General features: G+C 51.6%; 11 protein-coding genes across 11 annotated transcripts; 3 read left to right on the top strand and 8 right to left on the bottom strand.

Moving 5' to 3' along the window:
* Nucleotides 1–936: 936 nt before the first annotated feature.
* AYL99_07016 (hypothetical protein) lies at nt 937–2088 on the bottom strand (the record flags this gene model as incomplete). Its single annotated transcript, XM_018838525.1, has 1 exon — nt 937–2088. One exon carries the CDS (start codon nt 2086–2088, stop codon nt 937–939), a length of 1152 nt encoding a protein of 383 aa, XP_018693085.1.
* A 478-nt stretch (nt 2089–2566) lies between these two features.
* Nucleotides 2567–3394, bottom strand: AYL99_07015 (hypothetical protein; the record flags this gene model as incomplete). The annotated part of the gene is made up of 2 exons (XM_018838524.1): nt 2567–2715; nt 2776–3394. The coding sequence occupies 2 exons, from the start codon at nt 3392–3394 to the stop codon at nt 2567–2569; spliced, it is 768 nt and encodes a 255-aa protein (XP_018693084.1).
* A 429-nt stretch (nt 3395–3823) lies between these two features.
* AYL99_07014 (hypothetical protein) lies at nt 3824–6289 on the bottom strand (the record flags this gene model as incomplete). The annotated part of the gene is made up of 1 exon (XM_018838523.1): nt 3824–6289. One exon carries the CDS (start codon nt 6287–6289, stop codon nt 3824–3826), a length of 2466 nt encoding a protein of 821 aa, XP_018693083.1.
* A 360-nt stretch (nt 6290–6649) lies between these two features.
* On the top strand, nt 6650–6979 carry AYL99_07013 (hypothetical protein; the record flags this gene model as incomplete). The annotated part of the gene is made up of 1 exon (XM_018838522.1): nt 6650–6979. One exon carries the CDS (start codon nt 6650–6652, stop codon nt 6977–6979), a length of 330 nt encoding a protein of 109 aa, XP_018693082.1.
* A 54-nt stretch (nt 6980–7033) lies between these two features.
* AYL99_07012 (hypothetical protein) lies at nt 7034–10134 on the bottom strand (the record flags this gene model as incomplete). The annotated part of the gene is made up of 2 exons (XM_018838521.1): nt 7034–7100; nt 7154–10134. 2 exons carry the CDS (start codon nt 10132–10134, stop codon nt 7034–7036), a joined length of 3048 nt encoding a protein of 1015 aa, XP_018693081.1.
* Nucleotides 10135–10632: 498 nt separating this feature from the next.
* On the bottom strand, nt 10633–11079 carry AYL99_07011 (hypothetical protein; the record flags this gene model as incomplete). Its single annotated transcript, XM_018838520.1, has 1 exon — nt 10633–11079. One exon carries the CDS (start codon nt 11077–11079, stop codon nt 10633–10635), a length of 447 nt encoding a protein of 148 aa, XP_018693080.1.
* Nucleotides 11080–11483: 404 nt separating this feature from the next.
* AYL99_07010 (methylthioribulose-1-phosphate dehydratase) lies at nt 11484–12306 on the bottom strand (the record flags this gene model as incomplete). Its single annotated transcript, XM_018838519.1, has 3 exons — nt 11484–11601; nt 11651–12152; nt 12210–12306. The coding sequence occupies 3 exons, from the start codon at nt 12304–12306 to the stop codon at nt 11484–11486; spliced, it is 717 nt and encodes a 238-aa protein (XP_018693079.1).
* Nucleotides 12307–12660: 354 nt separating this feature from the next.
* Nucleotides 12661–14531, top strand: AYL99_07009 (hypothetical protein; the record flags this gene model as incomplete). Its single annotated transcript, XM_018838518.1, has 4 exons — nt 12661–12780; nt 12836–13249; nt 13298–13951; nt 14004–14531. 4 exons carry the CDS (start codon nt 12661–12663, stop codon nt 14529–14531), a joined length of 1716 nt encoding a protein of 571 aa, XP_018693078.1.
* Nucleotides 14532–15296: 765 nt separating this feature from the next.
* Nucleotides 15297–16963, bottom strand: AYL99_07008 (methylmalonate-semialdehyde dehydrogenase (acylating); the record flags this gene model as incomplete). The annotated part of the gene is made up of 2 exons (XM_018838517.1): nt 15297–15713; nt 15767–16963. 2 exons carry the CDS (start codon nt 16961–16963, stop codon nt 15297–15299), a joined length of 1614 nt encoding a protein of 537 aa, XP_018693077.1.
* A 568-nt stretch (nt 16964–17531) lies between these two features.
* On the bottom strand, nt 17532–19231 carry AYL99_07007 (1-pyrroline-5-carboxylate dehydrogenase; the record flags this gene model as incomplete). Its single annotated transcript, XM_018838516.1, has 2 exons — nt 17532–18651; nt 18708–19231. 2 exons carry the CDS (start codon nt 19229–19231, stop codon nt 17532–17534), a joined length of 1644 nt encoding a protein of 547 aa, XP_018693076.1.
* A 2873-nt stretch (nt 19232–22104) lies between these two features.
* On the top strand, nt 22105–24106 carry AYL99_07006 (hypothetical protein; the record flags this gene model as incomplete). The annotated part of the gene is made up of 6 exons (XM_018838515.1): nt 22105–22162; nt 22216–22760; nt 22809–23082; nt 23132–23307; nt 23366–23549; nt 23613–24106. 6 exons carry the CDS (start codon nt 22105–22107, stop codon nt 24104–24106), a joined length of 1731 nt encoding a protein of 576 aa, XP_018693075.1.
* Nucleotides 24107–24351: the final 245 nt, after the last annotated feature.

The raw sequence follows: 24351 nt of genomic DNA, 5'->3' as shown, positions 1-24351 counted from the left end.
GCTCCAACACACAAGGAGAACCCTCGCTAATAAGGCCCAGAAGGCTGCTGGAAAAGGCTAGGTCTGGTCCGCACAAAAAGCAGCTCCTCCCTGGTAACGGCATCCAACTGACCCTCCCAATTGATCCTTTCGTCGGAGAGTCGAAGCATAGTGGACGAAGGGCGCCAGAGATGCCCGGTGCTGTTGCTAGAACTGAGACTCTGTTCTCGTTGTCCCAGACCCATTGTCCTGATGGACTTTGGGGTATCAGCCCGGCGATGTACACGCACGCATGAAAGTCATGAACCTTATTCGGAACCATAGGATAAAAGAGGAAGATGAAAACACGGGAAGAAACACACTGAGGGCGGGGGATTCAAATCGAAGCCCGCTTATTGCGTCTGTGCACAAACCTCCGATAGCCACCTACTCTTACCGGTCAAAAAGCCTCCCTAGCCCTCCAATGATATGGGTCTGACTCATGGGGCGAGGGAATGGCCCCGAAATTGCTTCATGCATGACGAACGCCTCATTTGCACTACCCGTTCTAACCTCCGCCGGGTTGCTTGGTGGCTGGCGTGAAATTGCCTATACGAGGACGGTTCGGCTTTTACGATCGCAAAGAAGAAGAGAATAATAAGCTGCAAGGAGTGGAGAGATTGCGAAAGCGCAGACTACAGCTAGATCGCCCATGAGACCACGCGAGGTTTATACCAAGTGCCGCACTCGATGTGTGGGAAGGCACGTAAATACTTCCCGCTCATACTCGTTGATTCGACTGTTCGTGGACAGGGGTGGCTGCGATTTTCAGGGAACCGTCTTCCAGGACGTAAATCTTCCTAGATACGCCGCACTGTTGAACAAGATGCAACGATTGCAGCGAGCCGTGTCGGTCATGGATGATATTGCTTCGGAGCGAGGAATAATCCTCTCTTAAGCTCTTGACCACAGCCATGGTCATCCCACCTCCCCCAGAATACTTCCAGACCCGAGCATCGGTGCACCCCTCGATGCACGCAACTCATTGCTCCTCTTGATAATATCCCTATCGAGAATCCACCACCAGGACTTGAACACCTTTTCGCCCACTTCCCAATTCATCTCCGAATATGGATTGCCGCCGCTTATCCTTACGCCCTCTGCGCTGTCTTCCAGGTCGTACACAAAGTCCAGCAGGGCCATTGGCGAGGCTGCCCCTGGAGGTCGGAATTCAGGGGGCTGCGACAACACTTTGATCATTCTATCACGCGCCATCGGCCAAGGCAGCAGGTCGATAACCGGGTGATGTGGGATGGTGGTTTGGATCAGGGTCGGTTGCAAATTACCTGGGAGGTCACTGAATTGTGCCGGGTGTGTAGAGGAATCGACAAACGGCGACGTCGAGGTCAAGGACCATATGATATCTTGGACTTTCATCCGTCTGGCGATTGCCATACACCCCCGCAGTAAGGTAAGTTCGGCCATCTCCAAGTGCGCTTCGTCGGGAAAAGAATATGTCACCGCCTGGTCAAACATAAACTGCGCTTGAGGTGTCGGCGGATTGGCCCCCAAACTTCTCTGGACTGCTGGGAGAGGTGGCAGGGACCAAGCCTCGCTCTCGCTCGAAGATGTATGCCTCGATGACGACAGTGGAGTGCTCGGCAGTGAAGGCAACAGCACTGATGTATCCCACAAAGCCTGGTCATCGGTGGGAACGCTAGCGAAGGAATATGCGTCATAGCTAGCAAAGGCATCTGGGAAAGCAGGGAACGACGCAGCTTCCCCCGCCGCCTCGATCTGGGGATTGTGGGCGCTATCATCGCATGATATGTCTGGTGGCTGGAAGGATGGTTGTGATGATTGATTACCAATGGCTGTTTGTGCTCCAATGGCGTTTGGTGATGCGTGTGGGCTCAGGGGCAAAGAAGGGCTCTGAGAAAATACGCTGTTGTCGCCATTCACATCTGCTGCTTGTGCTTCGAGCTTTTGGATGCGCTCTTTCCGTCTCTGGCGATATCGTCGCTGCGCAAGGACATTGAGCACTCGTTTCCTTTCGGCCGCGTTTTCCCCAGGCTGCGGCACCGCCAACGGCGCGGCTTTGCGCTTTACCGGACCTTTCTTTTCCGACATATTATGGCCTGGCAGGCTTTCCATCAAGTAGACAGAACGAACCGAGCCTCCAAGGACGATGACGCCCGAGGACAGAAAATATTCTAGGCAACCAACTTGGAGACTGTGATTCGTGTGGAGTTTTGGGAATCAGTAAAACAGCAGCCAAGAATGGTAGAAATATCAATAGAAAAGAACTTATTTTCTTGGCTTGCGTATTATATCGGTTCTTTTGCCTGCTTGATCCAGGAAGATTGTCACCGCCGTCAACGTGTCGAAGTCTGGGTTTAAGAAGAACACCATCTGCCGACAAACGAACATACCCAAGTGCCCGAGCTGCAGGCCATAACGTTATGGACCACAGAGCGAGACTCCGTAGCTAATCAAGAATACGAGGTTGCATGCGCCATGTGGGGGACAAAGGGGAATACCGAGTATTAACCTGTGCATGGTCACGCGGTTTAGTGGGCCGTGGATCATCGTGACCTATTCCCGTGCTTCATGATCCGAGTACGAAAGAGAGGATGTCCTCGGTGACCTGAGGTGCATGCGTGAGGTACATGCCGTGCGCTGCCTTTTCGTAGATTTTGACTTGGGCTTGCTTTGCGAGGGTCGGAATGAGGTTTGCAGTGGCTTCGGCAGGATTACCTGTGCAGAATAACCATGAGAATCGAGGGATAATACGACAAGCGACTCGAGTCCACTTACTCTGGTCATTGTCACCATGGATAACGAGAACTCTCACGTCCTTCCCGTCCAGTTTCTTCAGGTCATCGGTGAAATCTCTGGTCGTGATAATTTGGACGCAACTCTCAACAGCAACTGCGTCGGCTTGTGCAATAATCCATTCGAACCTTTGCAGTACCGTTTCCGGAACCTCAATGCCAATGTTGAAAGGAACGCCAAACACACCTGGGAGTGCCGTTCTGGTGAAACCCGTGCGATCCTGGCGGAAACCAGTCAATATCATGTCCCACAGCTCTCGAGAGGGCGCCACCGGGTTTGCCTCTGTCTTCAAAGGGAACGGAAGACTAGGACCTAGCCATATTAGACCCTGACATTCTTTTTGTAAGTCTTCTCGCATCTGGAGGTACGCCAAAAGTGATTCTCCGCATCCCATGCTGCTTGCAACGAAGAAGAACTTCCCGATCCTGACCTGATCGATCAAGTCAATGGTGTCTTGTGCGAAGGTGTCGTAAGTGATATCCTTGCTGCGACTGGTGTTCCATTCGCTTTTTCCAAAGCCTCTTCGATCGGATGGAATACATCGGATGCCATATGTCTCGCAGAGTTGCACTATCAAATGCTCGTACATCTGATGGGACATTGGCCACCCATGGATGAAGACTAATGTTTTGCAACCGTTGCTACAATCCTTAGCTGGATAGTTCGTTGGCCGAAAACGAGGGCGGCTGGAGGAAGGTTTATAGTCAACGTAGTGTAGAGGCGTTGCATCGAGGCTGGACTGGATAAAGGGCATTTTGTTGCGTCGAATAAAGTGTTTTCGAGGTCGGTGGTCTCAAAACTCGAATCCGCGGGCTGGTGAATGTAGATGGACGGGGAGACTGAAGAGATTTACGGAACATTTTTGTAGCCGTGGGACGATATAGTTTAATGGGTGATTCTTAGAGATGGATAACGAGAGGCTTGTAGGTCGAGGTTGTTCCATTGCGTTATCATATACATGTCGTTAAGCAACGCTTGTCATCCAGCATCCTACCATACTATCGATATGCTCCTATTTTGACGTGATCACTCAGCCAGTATCGTCGCTCTGCCTGCTCACGGTTCCCTGTCGAGTGGGTGTCGGCGTTGGGCTCCCTTCGCGGTCAAGTCCACGTCCCACGGGTCGGACCCTGCTTCCAACAAAACCTTTTCGATTCCTGCCAGTGCGGCCCCGACCTAACCAGTTCAGTTTCAATTGCTTGTTGAGTTCTTCCATCTTGTTCTGAGCTTCGTCTCCGGACTGGATCGAACATAACACTGAGAGACACTGCAGCATTCGGCCCACTGTTTCCGTGACGTGCGAGGATGAGCTATCAGTTGGCCTGGCCGCTGGTGGAGAACTAAATGACTGGAAGGCCACGTCCTGTGCAGGATTGCTCACCACAGACAGGTTGGACGTGGCGCGAGACCTGCCGCCGGACGTCATACTGCCGAGTAACGTGCTGCTCTGAGAGTTGTAGCTTCCATATGTCGGCTCAACGCCTTGTGCAGTCCCTGGTCTGTCACTTCCACCGCTGTTGCCGCGGTTTCTGTTGCCATTCTCAAATTGCATGATGGAGGCATTGATGCTGTCTAGACTCAGTCGCGAGAAGGTCGACTTGAGCACCTCGTAGCGTGGTAGCACAATGGTATCCCGGTAGTTGATGAGCAGAATACGTCTGACTTCTAGCTCCTCGCCAGCAGCAACCACGAAGTCTGCGCCCTCGCCGGACGCTGGTGATGATGATAGCTTACTCCCGCTCTCATGGCTTGGTAGAGCCCCCCAGAATTCAGCAGCCATTTTGGGCGTGGTCAGTATGCTGCCTCTCCCCTTGAACTCTTGATCAAGAGGGAGGAAGACGGCTTGCATGAAGGGGAGAATTTTCCCAAACACCTCCATCCATATACCCACCAGCCTGGGAACGAGGCTGTTATCGGCGACGTTGCGCAAGGTGTGGTTGAGACTGAGGAATCCAGTCTTCAAAAGGTCTTCCAGATCACCTATCACAATACTGGGATCTTTTCTTTGCACGCATCTCTGCACATGAATGGTGACGAGCTTGTTCAGGTCTTCAACGGCTATTCGAACATCCTCTCCCTCGAATGTGACTAATATCTTTGCCCTCAGAAGGTCCCAAGCGTCATCTGCGGACATGTTGGAGAGGCCAAAATTTGCCCCTGCTTCTTTGATCTCGCTGTATGTGTTGAAATTGCTGACGGACTGATTGGTAAAGCTGGTCCCGAGAGAGGGCCATTCTGAGGTGTCGCTTTCTCCTCGGCTGTAGACAGGTTCGAGGTTGGCAAAGGCTGCCTGAGCCTTTTCTTCCTTTTTCTTCTCCCGAAGAGCGCGGCCTCCATGCCGAAGATCGAGCCCCGAGACTGATTTGGCAAAGTTGGATGACGGATTAGGAGACGGGGGAGCAAAGGAGTAGAGGGATTGCGGGTTGTTGATGTCTACTGGACGAGAGTTCGAGTTGGCAGACGACAGTGGAAGGGTGAAGGTCTCATCTTTGTCCTTGAGTTTCAGTTTCTGGCGTAGACCATGGTGCTTGTGGATCTTGTCTTTCTGCTCTCTTTGCTCCGGAAAAGGCACGATAGTTGACGACGACGGGTTGGCAAGCTGATACAAGGAGGAGGAATTGGAAGACAATGACTCGGTCAGGCTGGCGGTCGAGGCGTTCATGACCTTCGACAGACCACTTGGTGCCAGGCGGCTCGGAGAAGGTAGCGGCTTCTCTTTGGCCTCTTTGTCCTTGTCTCTTGACAGCACAATATGCTTCGGTCTAAACCTCTTCAAACCCTTCTTGGACTTCTCTTCTTCCACTAGTGACACTTGACTTGTCGATGCGAAATTCCTCGGGAACACCACGCTAGCTGCTGTTGCCGCCGCATTGGTGCCTATTAGTCCATTGCGATACTGCTGTTCCGCAGCTGTGGTTGGGGATTGGCCTTCATGAGAGCCTGCCGACCCTCTACTGTTACGCCGACCCTCCTGTTGGCTCTGCTCTTGCGGGAATGGCACCGTCTGCGACCTCTTGCGCGAATGGTTCGTGGCGTTCAGGTGTTGCATCGCAGCCTGGGCCGCGATCTGAGAAGGGTTGAGCGCAGGCATCCCGGTGTGGTCGTGAAGTTGAGATTGGCTTGCCAGCGAGGCAGAAGGCATTGAAGGTTCGAAATAGCCCTGTGAGTGCTGTCGTGGGCGGTGCTTTTGCAACTCGGGCGGCGGGCCTAGATGCTGTTTTGCGCTGCCATCACGAGGCATATACTGTGCGGATGGCCGGTGGTGGGACGGAAGCGAGGCATTGCTTGTATTGTTGTGTGAAACAAACGTAGGTAACTGTTGGTTGTACGGAGATCTCTTTACGACTGAGAGTCGTGAAGAGCCCGAGGTGTCGCTGCCGCTCGAGCTGGGTCGGTTGCTCTGCTTCGAGCCCGCGCGTGACGGGTTAGGTGAAACGGACGAGGCAGGAGGAACTGGTGACCGCAGTCCGGTCCGTCGCTGAGGAGGTAGTTCCATGATTGAGTAGAGCAAGTGTGCGAAAAGCCGTCTGGCTTGAGGGCGGTAGGAGGGTGTAGCGGGATGGGAGGTCACCGGATCACCAGTGTGGGAGGCATTCCACGGCAAACAAGCCACAGGCTAGCACCATCGATATGTCCGGCTCGCTTTACACGCTTAAGAAAACAAGTCGAACTCGTTCGCAGAAGTAAGAACCGTGGGGTGGGGGATGAATGCACAGGTGAACTGATAGTGTTGACGTGGGTGTTGCTGTTGGAGATCCCAGTCCATCCGACCCCCCGCTGTTTTCGATCCTCTTTTTCATCAAACTCGCCCGACCTTTCCAATCTTTGCATTCGAACAGCCTAGACTTACTGGGCCATGTCTAACATCGCATATGATTCCCCCGCGGCTCTCACTGCCACCTACGACTCACCTTCTGGTTCGAGACATTTCCAGAACACGATCTCAGCGCCAAAACACGATGAGGACGGATCACTCAGCGTCGAAGCCAAGAAGAAGTATGTGTCCGAACTACGCGCGTCGAGCAAGAAACTACAGGAGGACATCAACAAATTCCTGACCGAAAAAATGGAAGAAGATAAGAAACAAATTGGAAAAGACAGCGAGAACGGAACGCCAAAGGAGAGGTCGAAGGATGAATTAGAAGAAGAGAACTATGGCGAAGAGAACGAGCAGGATGAGACATAAAACTGAAGTCGCTCATGGGTATCAAGGAGTCACTAGCTTATGGAAATCGTTCCGTTAGACAACCTTCACGGCGATCTCGCTTTGCTTGCGCACTGCGCATCCAAGGTGCACGACGGAGTTGCTGTGTCGAGTGTCAGCGCACAAAAACATCACGGGGAAAGGAGACCAACTCACTCGGGGAATACGCTGATCACACTGCTACCAAGTCGCTTATAGCAGACGCCGCATACTCGATCTTCGTCGATTTTCACTTTTCTCCCTCGACCGCCAGATTGGACGCCGTCCCCAAGTAGCAAAGCGGCCTGTACTCGAACAGCATCCACCTTTCTCAGACCAGAAACTATCATCGACTCGTTCATGATAGTATTGGCATTCCGAATCCTTCCACGGAAGTAGAACTCTAGCTCCTTCACCAGCAAATCTTCCGGAATCAGCTCCAAGGTCGAGCTTGCTGGCAACCTGGGTCCGTGGCGGGCCATCAACTCAATAGCCGGTCCGAAAAGTGCCTGCTCTCCTTTCGGGGGATTCAAGTAGAGGTTAAGGAGAATATGATATATTGATTGCTCCTCATCAACTGGGTCGGTGGTTGAAAGCCTCCGACGAGAAACCAACTTGCTGGAGTATTTGCCGGTTGCCTCCAGGTGCGTTTGATTGCAATATTCCTCCGCTTTGCCCGGATCACGCAGTTTGAACACATAAATTTCGAGGGCTTGCTTGTGATTGCCCATCTTGCTAAAAATAATGGCCCGAGCTTCATAGAATGTCGGATCATCCCGAGGCAGTAAACCCAGTGTCTTTGCAGGAGAATACTGATCAGATGTCCTCAACAATGTCAGGAACCTGTTCAGAAGATCGTCACGATTTGTTGCGGTCGAATCCTTCAAGCGCTCAAGATATAGAGCGGCCAGCCGCTGATGCAGCTCAGGCGTCAGGTCGTCCAGTTCGTCCACCACATGTTCGAGATACCGCAATGCTAGGTCTATATTGATAGTCTCGAGGAATGCGAGCACTTTCTCACGCGGAAGTGACTCTGCGTTTTCCGTATCGCCCAGAAAGATCTCCATTGCCATTGCCGGGTCTGTCTCCAATGGCCACCTGGCAAATTCAAGTATCATGTCAATCAGGTCGGGACCCAGATTCTGAAGGTACGAGACCGTCCTTGCAGGCCCATGCAGCTGGGGATCAATATCTTCGGTCTTTTCGGCTTGTCCAAACTTTCGCAGTCGCTCTAGCGCTTGTCTGTGCAGTCTTTTCCCGTATAAAAACTCGATCAGATCATTGTAACGTTCTGTCTCTTCTAGCTTTGCCATCACGACCTCGGGGTCACAGAAGTTGGGGATGCGGAACAGGGATCCAGCAAGCGAGGGTGTGGCATACATATGCGCACGGAAGAGGGTGGTGTCGACGAGCTTGGCCACATCCAGTAGCTTGTCGGCAAGGTCAACATCATCCAGCGTTGGGAGCCCAAGAAGGTGTCCTGTAATTTGCCGGATATCCTCAGACTGGGCTGCAATTTGGACTTCAGCTAGATTGCGCACTGTCTGGTCCGGGTTAAAGAATCGTTGCAGTCGGCGGCGAACATCAGCAAGAAATGCCTGAAGTTCTCGGGCAGCAGTTTTAAGTTCCTTTTCTGAGAAGCTCTCACCTCCTTTGCGGTCGGCGGTTTTCACGCTGTGTATGCTTGCCGCGTCAGCCTCTGAGGGAATCATCTTGGTCGTCTTTGTAGGGCCGGAGGGAATATCTGTCTTTTTGGGCAGTTTTCGGAGACTGTCGTCAGGCTGTGGCTCCTCTTCGCCTCCCATGGCACCGTCAAGTTCCTCGTCCGCGAGGTCACCTGCAATGACTGCTGGATATAGCTTGATGACACGCTCAGGAGGCGCAGAGACCTCACTGAACAAGTCAAGGGCATCTCTGAATTTCTTTCCGTCGAACAAACGCTGGGCCTTTTGCATCTTGATCTCGCGCAATCGTCCAGCTTTATTCTTAATGAGGGTCTCTTCTATCATCTCCAACAAGCTGATTGCCTCATCAAGTTGACTACAATCAACCAAGGCATCAATTTGCGCATCGTAATTCAGCCCTTGCATCCTCCAGACGACACGTTCGCTGGCAACCAGAAATCCTTTCCCTTGATGGGCCAGACTGATGTTCGGATTTGGGACCTGAAGTAACACCGCACCAGGAAGATCAATTGACTGAAGTAAAGCGAGCGTCTGAGGGTTTCGGACTTCCAATACGCCTTTTGCAGCTTCTTGCAAAGCTAGGAGGTAAGGATATGAATATCCGACCGCATGAGGGGCCACCCGCCATGGAACCTGGCGTCGAGGAATTGGTTCTCCGTTGCGGTCGATGAACAGGGTGTTGACGTCCTTAGCCAGCAGCATCTCCTTTTCCCCGAGTCCGGTTGCAAGTGGTGCTGGGAACATCGATCCCATACCAATATAGCTCATTGTACCTCCCAGCCTACTGCTCTCTTGGCCGGTAAGACCACCAATACTCCCAGGACCGATAATGTCCTTCAACTGATGAGACTCAACGTCGACAAGTACATAGTTTGCACTGAGCCCGGCGATAACCTTGGTACCCGTTGCCCAGGTTAAGCACTTGATACTGTGCGACAGCGCAACCTCAGCAGCGTCACCGTCGAGTTCTCCATCATGCCATGTCCAAATGAGCAACCTCCTCTTGACGGCAACTGCTAACCTGCTGACAAGGGTAGGCACGCCAGTTGACGAATCCTTGACGATGTTACTTGTGGCGGCAAAGGTGCTGGCTCCTTTAGTTTTGGTGAGTTGTTCACTGAGTTCGTAGGTGCCCAAGTCATGGATAGAGACTAGACCATTGCTCAGGGAAATCAGGATATTCGCTTCGCGGAAAACGGCTAGCTGCTCAATCTTGTATCTTGAAAACTTCTCGTACTCCCGCAGGAGCTCGGAAGGTTTTGGTGTCCGTCTATCGGCCGCGGTTTTGTGTTCTTCATGTTCGTCGTCAGATTCAGTGGGGCGTGACGGAGGACTCTTGACTCTGTAAATGCGGAGGGCGCCAGTATTAAGGCCAACAAGGAGCTGGTCACTGTGCGAAAGTATAGACTCGATTTTTGACTTGTCGCGTTGCTTCAGCTCGACGATGGGCTGAGCAGTGAATGCTGAGAGCATGGATAAACGATTCACGCGTCCAGCGCAATACTCTCGCCTACCACACGAATCCGTGTGGTTGAAAGAGGGCAGAGTTACAGGGCAGTAGGGAAGTCTGCCTCGTGCTGCCGGAGAGAGGAAGCCTCCGATTGGCGGCTGAACTAGTCTCGGGTAACTACGTCACTTGCTCAGTCTCACAAGGCTACAGTATAGAACTGGGGAGAAGGTATCGACGGCGCGAAAATGTCGTAGATGTTCGAGGGAATATGCCTGATTGTCAAAGATACAAGTAGGACTTGTGGGTATGTCATTCTTATACACACGTACACAGTCGACTTTATTACGTCGCCCTTCCCCGGACATTGAAAACAGTGCGAATTTCTGTGTGGACGGGTTTCATCGCCATGGAGCTGCTAGGGCACCAGGCTGTAGAGATAGTAAGAAGATGTGTATTCTATCCCTCGGGTGTCAGAGGCAAAGCAGATTCAAAGCACAATATAAGGCCTGGTGCAATCGTAGTCAGTTGCAGCTTCCCGAAACATCCCTCTTCCGAGAATCCTCGTCTTCACCTCCTTCTGCTACTCCTCCTCCTCCTCCTCCTTCTTCTTGCTCTTCCACCAGTCTGAGGGTTTCCTCAATCATTGCCATATCTGCGTCAAAGCTCGCCATGATGTCGTCCAAATCACCCAAACTCTGCACCTCTTTGTTGGTCTTGTCGAGCAGCTTCTGCAGAGAATCGTTCTCTTTGGCAAGGCTTTTCGTCTCCTTCCGCACGTCGTCCTCCTGTTTCGTTAAAGCCTTTGCATTGGTGTGGATGTTCTTTGCCCGAGCGTGGAGCTCGGCGTCAATGCTGGCTCCAACGGCGTTCAACGAAGCCGTAAAGGCATCCTTGGCTTCTTGGGTCCGTTGTGCTGACGATGCTGAAGGCCTTTGTGACCCAGACCCTACTGTCGCTGCTGTAGACATGATTTCAAGAGTCTTGCCACACAAGCTTTGGGTTCGGGGATAGTGCGTTCAAGGGATTGATAACTCAGGGAGTGGGCTAGTTGGAGGTTTGGATGAGCAACGGCAGAGGGATTGACAATTTGGAGATGGATTCGGGGACGAAATATCTGCAGTAGCAAATAATCTTCCTTTCTAGGACTGGTGAAAAGCGACGCGAAGTTCTAACAGGAATTTGAACCATTGATGGACTATTTGATATCTGTTGTTCTGCCGCCCATGGAGATTCATGGTGTTTAATTATCGTCGTGTACCTAATGCTGCAAAATCTATCCTCATAACGAATCAACCAGCGGTAGCTTTGCAATATCTCCTGGTCGTAAATTGCCAATCTGGTGAACCAACCAGCCACTACACAGCATCAGGTGTCATCCTCTCATGGTCCATGGCAAGCCAAGCTTGTGCATTTCCACAGCGAGCTGGAAGAGGTAATCCAAGCTCTCACATTGCGTCTTCGCCTTGGCAACGTTGTCGCCCCAGACGTATCTGAAGCAAGATCAGCGCTCTGTCGGTCTCATATGGCCAAGATACTCACATCCCATGTCGTCTGACTAGAACCGCATACGTATCTGGGTATTGCTCGATAGCTTTCTCCAAAGTCTCCGTCAAATCCTCCTCAAAAGGAGTATTCTCGATGATTGGTACCCGCAACGTGTCATGGAAGCCATGCATACCTTTTGACGGACCTTTGGGGATACCTTTGATTTGCTCGATTTCGCTGATTTCGAAGCATGCCTCCTTGCCATGAACCTTCTCGACGAGCAGAGTGACCAAAACAGCCCATTGAGAATGCGTGTGGATACAGCAACCGGCACCATGTTCAAATGCGGTAAGAAATAACGGTGTACACGCCGATGGCTTTAGATTAAGAGGCTTTCGAATGTATTGTCGTGCGGATGGAGGGTACTTTGGAGTCGGGTACGCAAGAACAAAGATGTTCTCAGGCCTCATAAGCTCTTTCTGTACACCAGACGGAGCAATATAGACATGATCATCCTCGCGAATGCTTGTGCCGCCTCCAGTGCCAGTGACCCATCCTTGAAAGGGAGTCAGTCTCTGCGGCCCAAGTAGACCGTCTACCGCCTACAACCTACCGAGGGAATAGAATTGTTTGCAGAGCCGAGGAATCAGATTCGCAGGATGATCCGGATTGTCAGATTGGACGAGATATTCATTGTTTTGATCCGCCATTGTGGTTATATCCCTGGATTGCAATCAGGGGGCAAGCAGAGAATAGAAAAGAAACTGAATGAAATTTCAATGGGCTGGACACCAATAGCCACGTGATCCCCCGCCTTTCGGGGCCAATTATTTGCGCAAGGAGCTTCACCGATCTGAGTGACATTTGAAATTCCCCCTGGTGGAGTCCGTCTCGTAAAGGACACCTTGCTTTGATCCCTCGAAGAGGAATTGAAATATAACCACGACTAGGAGTGGGACTCTCTCTCTTCAACCTTCTCCTCCTCCATTCTCTTCGTTACCTGGCCTACTCCTCGTACCCCTTGTCAATTGACTGTCGCTCTGCCTTAGTGTTCGTGGCCCAGCATGCGGTTCAATACAGCAATCGCCCCGGCCCTCTATGCATCGGCTCTCCTCGCCGGTACAGCATTCGCTCAGGAGGAGGGAGAGACATCAACGAGTGCTGTTGAACGCCCAACATTCACTGTGAGTTGGTATTGTCTGTTAATCATCATTTGCGTTTCGCTGACCTGCCGATCAGCCCACAAGCCTTAAAGCACCTTTCCTAGAACAGTTCACCGACGATTGGGACACAAGATGGACTCCTTCACATGCCAAAAAGCAAGATTCCAAGAGTGATGAAGATTGGGCATATGTCGGCGAATGGGCAGTCGAAGAGCCGACTGTCCTCCCGGGCATCGTTGGCGACAAAGGCTTAGTTGTGAAGAACGCAGCTGCTCACCATGCCATCTCAGCCAAATTCCCCTCTGTTATCAACAACAAGGGCAAGACTCTTGTGGTTCAGTATGAGGTCAAGCTCCAGAATGGTCTCGAATGTGGTGGTGCTTACATGAAATTGCTCCGCGAGAACAAAGAGCTACACGCGGAGGAATTTTCCAATGCCTCTCCTTATGTGATCATGTTTGGTCCCGATAAATGTGGAGCTACCAACAAGGTGAGTCCGGTGGCTGATCTTCCCATACTTTTCTAACGACTGTCCTAGGTCCACTTCATCTTCCAGCATAAGAACCCAAAGACCGGCGAATATGAGGAGAAACACCTGAAGAGTCCCCCTCAAGCCAAGACTGGCAAGATGACCACCCTCTATACCCTCATCGTCAAGCCAGACAACACTTTCGAGATGTTGATCGACAACAAGTCCGTCAAGAATGGAAGTCTTCTAGAAGATTTCTCTCCGGCGGTTAACCCTCCCAAGGAAATCGACGACCCGAAGGACAAGAAGCCCGATGACTGGGTGGAACAAGCCCGTATTCCTGATCCTGAGGCCCTCAAACCTGAGGATTGGGATGAGGATCAGCCTTATGAAGTTGTCGATGAGGAAGCCGAGAAACCCGACGACTGGCTGGAGGACGAACCTGCCACAATTCCTGACCCGGAGGCTGAAAAACCAGAAGATTGGGATGACGAAGAAGATGGTGACTGGATTCCTCCTCAAGTGCCCAACCCCAGGTGTGAAGAAGCCTCAGGCTGTGGCAAATGGGAACCTCCGATGAAGAAGAACCCTCTCTACAAGGGCAAGTGGACTGCACCATTCATCGACAACCCTGCTTACAAAGGGCCATGGGCACCACGCAAGATCCCCAACCCTGATTACTTTGAGGACAAGACTCCTTCCAATTTCGAACCCATGGGAGCAGTAAGTACTTATTCATGATCCATTGGGAATAGTTGTTGACCATGCCTGGCAGATCGGCTTCGAGATTTGGACAATGCAGTCTGACATTACTTTCGACAACATTTACATTGGTCATTCCATTGAAGACGCCGCGGCATTCCGCGCCGAGACTTACGATGTCAAGCGCCCCATTGAAGAAGCGGAGGATGCGAAGAGCAGGCCTACGCCCGAAGACCTTCCCAAGTCGCCCTCCGATCTCAAGTTCATGGATGACCCAGTCACTTTCATCAAAGAGAAACTCGACCTCTTTATCACCTTGGCTAAGAAGGATCCCGTTGAGGCCATTAAATTCATGCCCGATGTTGCCGGCGGAATTGGTGGTGCTTTGGCGTTGGTGATCGCTGTCATTGTCGGCCTCACGAGCATGGGCGGGTCAGCCCCCGTTCCTAGCAAGGAGGATGTCAAAAAGGCAGCACAGAAGGCAAAGGATACTGCCACCGAGGTGAAGGAGAAGGTGCAAGATGCTGCAGCCAGTGGTGCCGAGACGGCGAAGACTGAGGCTAATAAGAGAGTTACTCGATCGAGCGGTAACTCTGAGTAGAATGTTGCTAGAAGGCAAACTGGGCTTTCGACCAGATGGTGTGCGACCCGACAATGTCTTCACTGGACTTGGGATTGATACACATGGGCTCAGGCGCAAAAGGGGTCAATTTGAGGCGGACGACCAGAAATCTACAATACATTGCCACCGGGACTAACACCGAAAGAGATTTCTCCCGCGAAATGTTTTCATGTACATCAGCTCAAACCCTACCAGATCAAAGGCATTCGTACCTGCTTAGTGGCGACACTGGCAGGCGCCGTGAAAGTGGTGGGAGTGAGGCCTACGAGATTATGCAGCAAAGTCCCGAATGTTTCAATTTTTCTGTTGCGAAACTGGCTAGCGATAGCAGTCCGAGAGTCCTTTTGAGATTTGTTTGTTCCAATAGCTCGGTGACTTTGGCTACTTAGCCAGCTCCCGTATGATGCCATTCCAAATTGTAGGCGTTGATATTGTAGTGCTTCAGAAGATCCCAGAAAATATGTAAGTTACATTCTCGCACGATCAACTTCGCCTCCGAAAACCGTCTTCCGCAAGGTTCCCCCGGCTCGACCTATGCGGGTTATTTCTCGACCGAAGTCCTGCCTTAGATTTTTCCCCAAGTTTGTTTCTCAATTTGATATCCTTTATGCATGGGACGAGGGTTTTCGTTTCGAATTACTCCGTAACAATGACCACCATCTCATCTCTTCCCCTGTCTTCTTGTCCTTGTTGATCTCACTCTCTCTCAATCCTCCCCTACCTTCCATCCAATCCGAATATTCCTTAAGAATGGGTCGGCATAGAAACCTGCTTCTCCGTCGCCAACGCATCCTCCGCCCTCCACAGGCTCGTCACCGTCTTCCACTGGGTATAGAACCTGATGCCATCTTTGCCATAGAAGTTTGCAAGACCTGTTCCAGCCACACTCTTTTTGTTACCGGTGAAACTGAACATAGGCAGCGGCACGGGAATGGGAACGTTGATTCCAATTTGTCCCGCCTCGAGTTCCTTTTGGAATAGTGAGGCGGTGGGGCCGGAACGTGTAAAGACGGCCGCGCCGTTGCCGTAGGGGTTGGAGTTGATCAGGTCGATAGCTTCCTCGGTCGTGGAAACATTCAAACAGACCAGGACGGGGCCAAAGATCTCTTCGGTATAACATTTCATATGCGGCTTGACGTTGGCAATGATAGTTGGGCCGACCTAGCACAAATCAGTAAGGCTTTCACGGATGGGGAGGGCAACTCGGCACTTACCCAGTTGCCATTGGGATATTTGGCGGGGTGTTGGCCTCTTCCGTCAAGCAAGATAGTTGCACCTTCATCTTGCGCACTCTGGATCAAATCTTCCACGCGCTTCTTGCTCTGCGGGCTAATCAAAGGTCCGAGATCGGCATCAGGTTCGAATCCACCGTTGATAGTGAGGGCCTTTGCACGCTCGGCAAGCTCTGGCAACCAGTCTTTCGTCTCGCCAACCATCACAAGAGTGCTGAGAGCCATGCACCGTTGTCCTGCAGCGCCAAAGGCAGCGCCGGCAATGGCGTTCAATGCATGATTCTTGTTGCAGTCCGGAAGCACCGCAGCATGATTCTTCGCGCCCAGGTTGGCCTGGACACGCTTACCCTGTGCGCAACCCCGAGTGTAGATATATTCACCAGCACGGTTCGAGCCGACGAAGGAAATGGCCTTAATGGCCGGTTCATCGATGATAAAGTCAACGGTCTTGGCCGCTCCATGGACGATGTTGACCACGCCGTCAGGAAATCCGGCTTCTTTGCATAACTCAGCAAGTATCATGGCAGCACCGGGATCTCGCTCGCTGGGCTTTAGGATCAAGCAGTTGCCCGTCACAGTGGCCACAGGAATGCTCCATAGAGGAATCATTGCCGGGAAATTGAAGGGGCAGATGGCTGCCACCACCCCCAAGGGTTCACGGTATGAACGAGTTTCCATATCTTTTGCCACCTCAATGACTTCGCCAGTCATTTGGGTCGTGATTCCGCAGGCGGTCTCGCAGACTTGCAGACCACGGAGGACGTCGCCTTTGGCATCTGCAAAGGTCTTGCCTTGTTCAAGGGTGATAGCGGCAGCCAGACGATCCATATTCTGGCGAATCAAGTGGGTCAACTTGAAAATGATTTGCTGCTTGGATATGATTGAAGTAGCTCGCCATTGCGGGAAGGCTTTCTCCGCAGACGCGACAGCTGCCTTCAATTCGGCATCGGTGGATTGAGGCACTCGAGTAACGAGGTTATTGGTGGCGGGATCATGGAGATCGATCCACTGCGAGGTTTGGGAGGGTACGAACTGGTTGTCAATGAAGTTGTGCGTGTCTACCACGTTGGCAATCTTTTCGTGAGAAGTAGGATAGTCAGCAACGGCGGTACTGGTGGCAGCGAGATGGCGCGTGGTGGCATGAAGTCGGCGCCTGGCAATCTGCTCGTTTGGCGACATTCTGAGAGATGTCGAAATCTGAGACGCAGCTGATGGAGTGGTGCGTCTAGCTGTCAGTGCGGGGACAGCACGTAGGAGGGACCGACGTGCGGCCATTACTGCCAATCCGGGAGGAGGAACAAAGAACAAATTGGGAAGTTAGCGTAACTTTTGTCGCCCACAGGTTGAACAAATCTATGCCGGTGCCAAAAGGCAGCAAGTTAATAAAGGGAGGGGGCAATGGTAGAAGAGAAAACAGCGATAACCTCGTACAAGTTTGCGGAGAAGCTTTGTCAAAGAACGAGAAATTGCCGCGTCCGAGGTTCATTGCTGGGCGGGCATTGGCAGGTTGCTATTGGCGGGGCTGGCGGAGCGCGGGGGAGAAGGCCGAGTGCCAGGGGCAGGCTGCGCGGGTAGCGACGGTCTTCTCCCGCTACCCTCTTACGGCGCTTGATGCCTCCGAGGTATGCTGTCATGGCTGAAAGCTGTTCGAACAACGGCGAAAGATTGTATCGGCGACGTTGAGGATATTGTCATGTCTGTCTGAACTCCTACGTTTTACCTACCTCGAACATTTTATCGATACATCTCAGCCGTTGCTTGGATAGAGCACAGTCTCGAGGGTATGGTACTCCTCCTTCAGAGTTCGGGGAGCTGTGAACCGCATCAACATGTTTGCACTGCCAGCCTTGTCGTTGGTACCACTGGCCCGTGCTCCTCCGAAAGACTGTTGTCCAATGACGGCCCCAGTCGTCTTGCAGTTGATGTAGAAATTCCCAGCTGCATAGCGGAGCCCGTTTTCGGCTTGCCGAATGGCCGCTGTGTCGGTTGCAAAGATGGAACCAGTCAGAGCGAAGCCACCGCCTTGTCTGTCGATATTGGTCAAGAGTGAGTCAAATTGCTCGTCTTGATAGACATGGGTGACCAAAACTGGACCAAAGAGCTCTTGGTCAAAGAGAGGATGATCCACCGCTTTTGCAGAGTAGACGGTCGGTTCGATGAAGAAGCCTTTGCTGCCATCGTACTTGCCCCCTGCCACAAGCTCCAGCTGACTATCCTTGTTCGCAGCATCAATAACCTTGGTGATCTTGTTGAAGGCTGCTTGATGTATGACAGGTCCAGTAAAGCTTTCAAAGTCCTCGGGCGGGCCCACTTTGACCTTTCTCAACTCCTGCTTCAGCTCAGAGAAGAATTGTTCAGCACGGCTTTGTGGGATATAGATTCGCGAGCAAGCCGAGCACTTTTGGCCGGCATACTCGAAAGAAGCACGGATCGTATGCTTTACAGCATTACTGATATCGGCAGACCGATGAACCAAGTGAAAGTTCTTGCCGGATGTCTCCGCGACCAGTCGCGGAAAGTCACGATATCTTCTTTCCCTCACGCCGTCTGCTATCTTGCCATATAGGCTGCGGAAAACGTCTGACGACCCTGTGAAATTAATAGCAGACAGTTCCGGATGTGCAAGAGCCACTCTTGTGATCATCTCAGCATCTCCACCGACGAACTGCACAACATTCGGCGGGAGGCCTGCCTCGCGGAGGATCTTATATACCAGGTAGCTTGCATATACGTTGGAAGGAGAAGGTTTCCAAAGAACAACGTTTCCAAGCAGAGCCGGACCAGATACAAGGTTCCCGCCAATGGCGGTGAAGTTGAAAGGCGAAATGGCATATACAAATCCTTCCAGTGGACGCCAGTCAATGCGCCTGTTGTCCTTCAGTCAGCCATTCGCGATTTTCAATGCGACGTTGGTTTAACTCACCCTGCTTGTCCGCGCTCATTCAGTGTAGGTTGCCTGGAATAGATCTCTTCGGCAAATGAGACGTTGAAACGGAAAAAGTCAGCCAGCTCCGCCGCAGCATCAATCTCCGCCTGCCAGGCATTTTTCCCCTGCCCAAGCATCGTTGCAGCCATCAACTCAAATCTGTACTTTCCAGAGACCAGTTCTGCTGCTCTGAGAAAGACCGCTGCCCGGTCGACAAAGGGTGTATCTTGCCATGCCGTCTTAGCCTTCAACGCCTCCTCGATGGCGGCTGATACGTCCGCCTCTGTTGTCGGAGTATATCTGGCGAAAATCGACGAAACCTCCGAAGGCATATAGGTCTCTGAATCAGACGTGCTGGGGCGGGTTGCTACCTCCTGTCCGTTTTTAATTGATGGTACACGGACTGGAAGTTTCTGGCGGAGATCCTGGACCGCCGCAATCAACTTTTCCCGTTCCGGAGATGACGGTGCATAATGTAGCTGAGTATATGTTAGCCAATGCAAGGTAGGGTACACGACCATGGACTTTACGTTTGGCTCATTGAATGGCTTCGGAGTTTTGTAGTTCCCAGCTGTGGAAAGGAGCCTCCTCCTTGCAGGTGTACGTGAGAAGCAGTCACGCGTCTGACTGAGTCTAAGAGCTACCTGGCGACATGGAGCACTCAAATAGGCAGAGTATGCCAGCATCTCGTGGAAAGAAAATTAGAACTAGAAGCTTCGATATAGAACTGCTGTCGTGTGAGCTATAGCAGGGCACGTCCTCTTGGGAACTACAGGGGAATATGTACATTTCAATCTGACCATGAAATCTGCCACCAAGCAACTTCCACCGTCGAATTTCAAACGGCACTGTGGCCGGCCTGGCCGAAGGTCATCGGGAAGCTATTGGTGCTGCATTGACTCCTTACCAGAGACCCTGGTGTTCCACAGAAACCAGCTCACTCGAGAGATAGCATAATGCTAGGCATGGTCCAGCTTTCGGAAAGCAGGGAGACTCCATGGGTCGATATTGAGGATCGGAAGCGTCTGAAAGGGCGCGGTGCTCGGCGGTAATCCCGCCAAGGGCCAAAGGGAGTTCTTCGATACTTATTGGTTCGGAAGCATCGGGGAGGCTGCCGTAGCTGCGCAGACGTCTCCGCCAGACCTCGACCGGTGCGCATTCAATTTCCAGCCTAAAAAGCTCCGATGGCATTGTTTCTGGGAGCAACCCAGATGCCCAATACCATGCCCACAATGTGGTTGCCTGATTCACTAGTCATACTGCAAGGCTTGAGAAACCATCATCCTCAATCTACCGCCGTTCTTGCTCGCCGGCCCGGGCAGAACCCTGAAAGTACTATTTTCATTGAGGCCAAATGCTTATCAAGACAGCCTTTGTTGACTCAATACTCGCAGGACATGCTCTGAAAATCTGCTGCAGGCCACCCGTGTAAGCATGCACCGCTCTTGGGTCAACAGTAGCGATCGTCGTGTCGACGGCAAATCATGAGGGAGAAATTAAAACATCGCAAAGCTGGGTAAAACGAATAGGATTTAACTGAGTAGGTCTGCAAGCATACGAGCAACTCCGCCCTCGACATACAGTTTGTAGCCACGCATAAGCGCCCTCTCATCTGCTCAGTGAATGAATATAAGTCCCGAATCAGGAGCCCCGGTCACCACAACTGCACCTAAGTCTGAGACCTCCTCTATTTGCTCATTCTGTAATAGTCATCAAGCTCGTTGATTTCCTCGATAGTCAGAGTTCTTCGTCCGATCTTACAGTCTGCCAGTTTCGCATTTCTCCATGGCGTCCCGAAGATGAGCTTGTACCCAATTGTGAATCCGGCAATCACACGGACTCCGATCATAAATTCGAAGATGCTATAAGCGATGAAACAGGAGCCTCCCTGCTAACTGCAATCAGCGTATGTTTCATACAGAGTACACTTAATACTCGATGTCAACATTCACAAGGCCAACAAAGAAAATAGAACATACCACTGGGTCGATACCGGCAGCAATACAGCAGCCGAGAAGAAGAAGTGAGATCGTCATCAACCATACGGGAGCTAGCGGCCACAGACTCGACTTCCAGGAATAAACCTCTGTGAAGAGAGAGGGTCGTTCTGTGCCTTCAGGCTGCAATGGAACCGCCAATCTGTAAAGGCGATGATAATCCAGTTTGAACAGTATGAGGCACTGGTGATCGAGATCAACCAATTTAACGCCCTAAGACCACCAGCTTTCGAAAGATTAGCTCCGTGTTCACACTGACATTATATGAAATGACTGGGAGGACTGCCAACATCTTAGAGAGCCCTACTGCACAAAGGCACTATTAGATATCCACGACCGTCTGAATGTATCAACTCAAGCGCAGCCTTTCTGGACAGAGCTGATAGAGCCCATGTCCTGTTCGAGCCCATGTCCTGTTCGAGCCCAGCTTACTCCACGAGTGTCTCCGCTTCCAACTGGCCCAACTATTCTGGCGAGCTACCCCGAATAGTGAAGGTGAGACAGCCGGGAAGCGTGAAGATCTCGTAGCATTAGGACTTTGTTGTGCACTTATCGCTGGCGAACACGAGACTGACCTTGATAGGTCAAACTGGGGCTTTTCGAAATGCACCCAATCAGTCTTAGTCAAGCCGGGCTTTCCTGCAACATCGGATATTATCCCGAGTTCTGTTATACCCCACTTGACTACCCCGAAGTTTCCCGCAACGCCATCCTCACTTGTCACCGAACTCATTTATCGCCTTGCCGAAGAAATCGGCAGGCAATACCGGGAGTCTGGAACTCTCTCATTCAGCAGCAATGGAGAGTGCTGCTGCAGACAATCGACGCATCTCCAAGAAGCGTTGGAATACAGCGTGAGCAGTCTTGAGTCCCCCGGCCCACTCGAAGGGCGCTGACCACTTGTCTTCGAAAGCTGTCGACGCTGCCGCCACCAAAAGATCAAGTGCACTGGATCACGTCCTTGTGAAGCATGTACCAAGAGAAGTTTGCCATGCCATCCTGACGACCCCGCGCAAAGGATTTTTGTGACAAGGGGGTGAGTGCTAGAGCATCACGACCCGCCGCTCCCGCTAAGGACCTTTTAGTTATATTGACCACCTCGAGAAACGGGTAGCATCATTTGAGCAACGAGGCTGGGGGCAAACCGTGCCCCCAGATATCTACCATGAACATGCACCTCCTGAGGAAGCATTAGAACTCGGTAAGCAGTTCCCATGACCCCTTTTCAGCCCGCTTGACCACTGAACGAGGAGAACGACGAAGCCGATAACACCATCGACAACGTTGGAGGGTATACCAAAACCCATCCATACCAAGCGGAAACATCATATCCTCCGCCACCGCCGAGGGTCCAGGAGGAACCTTGTTCTCTCCGGGGTTCTCCAGGAGCATCACTCATGAATCCTCTAACTGCTGGCTTCCCAAGCCACTTTCCCGACACAAGCGGCAGGCCTAGTAAGTTATACATTGTGGTGTTAGGCTGAGCCTTACTGACACTTTCCACCAAGTATACTTAGGGACGTCATCAAATTGGTCATTTGGGCGGAGAGTGCTTGCGATGACCTATGAGGGAGTTATGCGGGCTCCTCTCCCTCCAGACAACTTACTATTCGAGGGCAAATCGTACGATCTGGGATGGGACGGAAGGAGGAATCAGTCACCTGAAGCTCCATCTGAGGTTCCTGCCCTTCCATCGGCAGATTTTGCAATGTACCTCATCAACGCCGTCAAGTTCCACTGCGGCCAACTCTTCCATCTTTTCGAGGAAGATAAGTTTATGCAACAATTTTCCCACTACCACGAAAATCCGACCCAAGAGTCATCTAGCCTTTGGTTCATCCACTACCTTCTGATTCTTGCCTTCGGGAAGGCATTTGTGGTACAAAACAGCAAAGGTCGCAAGCCTCCAGGAGCCGAGCTTTTCGTCTATGCTATGAAGCTTATGCCAGATCTTGCATTCTACAGTGCTGATCCGGCCGAAGCTATACAAGTCTTATGCTGTGCCGCTCTTTATTTGCAGTGCCTCGATTTCCGTGGGGCCGCTTACCGCATCGTACGATTCACTTTGATAATTCGTCTCGACTGTGCTAACGCGTATCAGATCGGTCAAGCTCTCCGCATGGCCTTGGAAAATGGCATGCATACAGAAATGCGCAGTCAACAAGTTGATAGTAGCTTGCCGCAACGGTGTCGCAAAGTCTGGTGGACAATCTATATCCTTGATCGTCAGATGTCCTCCCTCATGGGTGTGCCCATGGGAATTGCAGACGAATCGATATCCGCAGAGCTACCCACCTTTCCCGATCAACCTCAAAGGGCAACGGGGATGAGTATTCAGATAAAGCTCTCGAAAGTATTAGCGCAAATACTCAACAGTGGGTGTGCCTCAAATTATTTCCGGGGTACAATGCTGACAACAAACAGCTGTTTACGGAGCCGAGGGGCGACTAGATAAACGCTTCCTAACGATCACCAAAGACGCATTGAAGAGCGTTGCAAATGTTACCGACCAGTTGAACAACTCCTTCGAAATCCTGGGAACTGGCTCAAAGACTAGCATTTCAAGGCTCTCTGCATACTTGCACCTCTTGTATCATCAAGTAAGTCAAGCAGCATGAGGTTCTTACCGGGTTTTGAGTTATTCTGATGACAATCCAGTGTATTGTGCTTACCACGAGACCGATACTATACACGCTTCTTCAATCGAAGCTCCGGCAATCGAATATAAATCTCGCCGAACTACTTCAATCTGGAAGTGTCAGAACTCTGTTACAGATGTGTATTGAGTCTGCTCAGCAGATGATCACGATTCTCTCCGCTCTACAAGAACATAGCCTTCTCGGTAAGTCTGCCAGCAAAGAGGATGGATCCTATGTCGTATTGGCCAGTTGACAATTTGTGATAGAGAGCTTTCTCCCTTTTGACCTTGACGCTACTTTCACTTCGGCAATAACACTCCTGATGGCGGCAGCAGTAGATCCCTCCTTGGTCAAGGACTGCTCCCTTTGGTTGCTGCGCTCCCACGCAGTTTTTGACGAGATGATATCTCGGGGCAACCAAGTTGCTAAGTTGATCAAATCTGAGCTCCAACAACTTGAAAGCATCCTCAATCGACTCTCCGCGAATGAGGAGAACCAACCGGTCACCTTTGGGCGTCGTTCGAGCCTTCGTGGCTTCCCGCCACATGATGACCGTTGTCCTCGCACCTCCACAGGTCAACCGTCACTGGGACCACTGGCCCCTCCGCCTTACACAGCTTCTTCGCAGCCAAATAATAATGACATCTCCATGGACGAACTGAATTGGCAGGATGGGATCACGGCAGAGCAGCTTTTGAACTTCGCAGACTCAATGGATCTCAGTGCTTTGGACTGGTTGCCTTCAGAAACTGGGCAATGACCTCAACTGCTTGGGGGATCGGACTGTAGGTGCAAGACTTAGTTCCTTGGATCGAGACCAGTTCCGGGGCTTCGCATTTGAAGTTCTACGACATGGCATGAAACCTGATTTCTGATCAAGTAATGCTAGCAACTGATCAAATCTCCTCTTCCGAGTTCCTCAAAATCAGTGACGGTAGGATGCCAGAGCTCTCACTGGTCATTTGGCTTGAAGATCGTCGGACAGCATCCGCTGACTGCAACATC

This window comes from Fonsecaea erecta (assembly GCF_001651985.1).
Source record: "Fonsecaea erecta strain CBS 125763 chromosome Unknown Scaff5, whole genome shotgun sequence".
Classification (NCBI taxonomy): domain Eukaryota; kingdom Fungi; phylum Ascomycota; class Eurotiomycetes; order Chaetothyriales; family Herpotrichiellaceae; genus Fonsecaea; species Fonsecaea erecta.
This window is presented reverse-complemented; position numbering and strand designations above follow the sequence as displayed.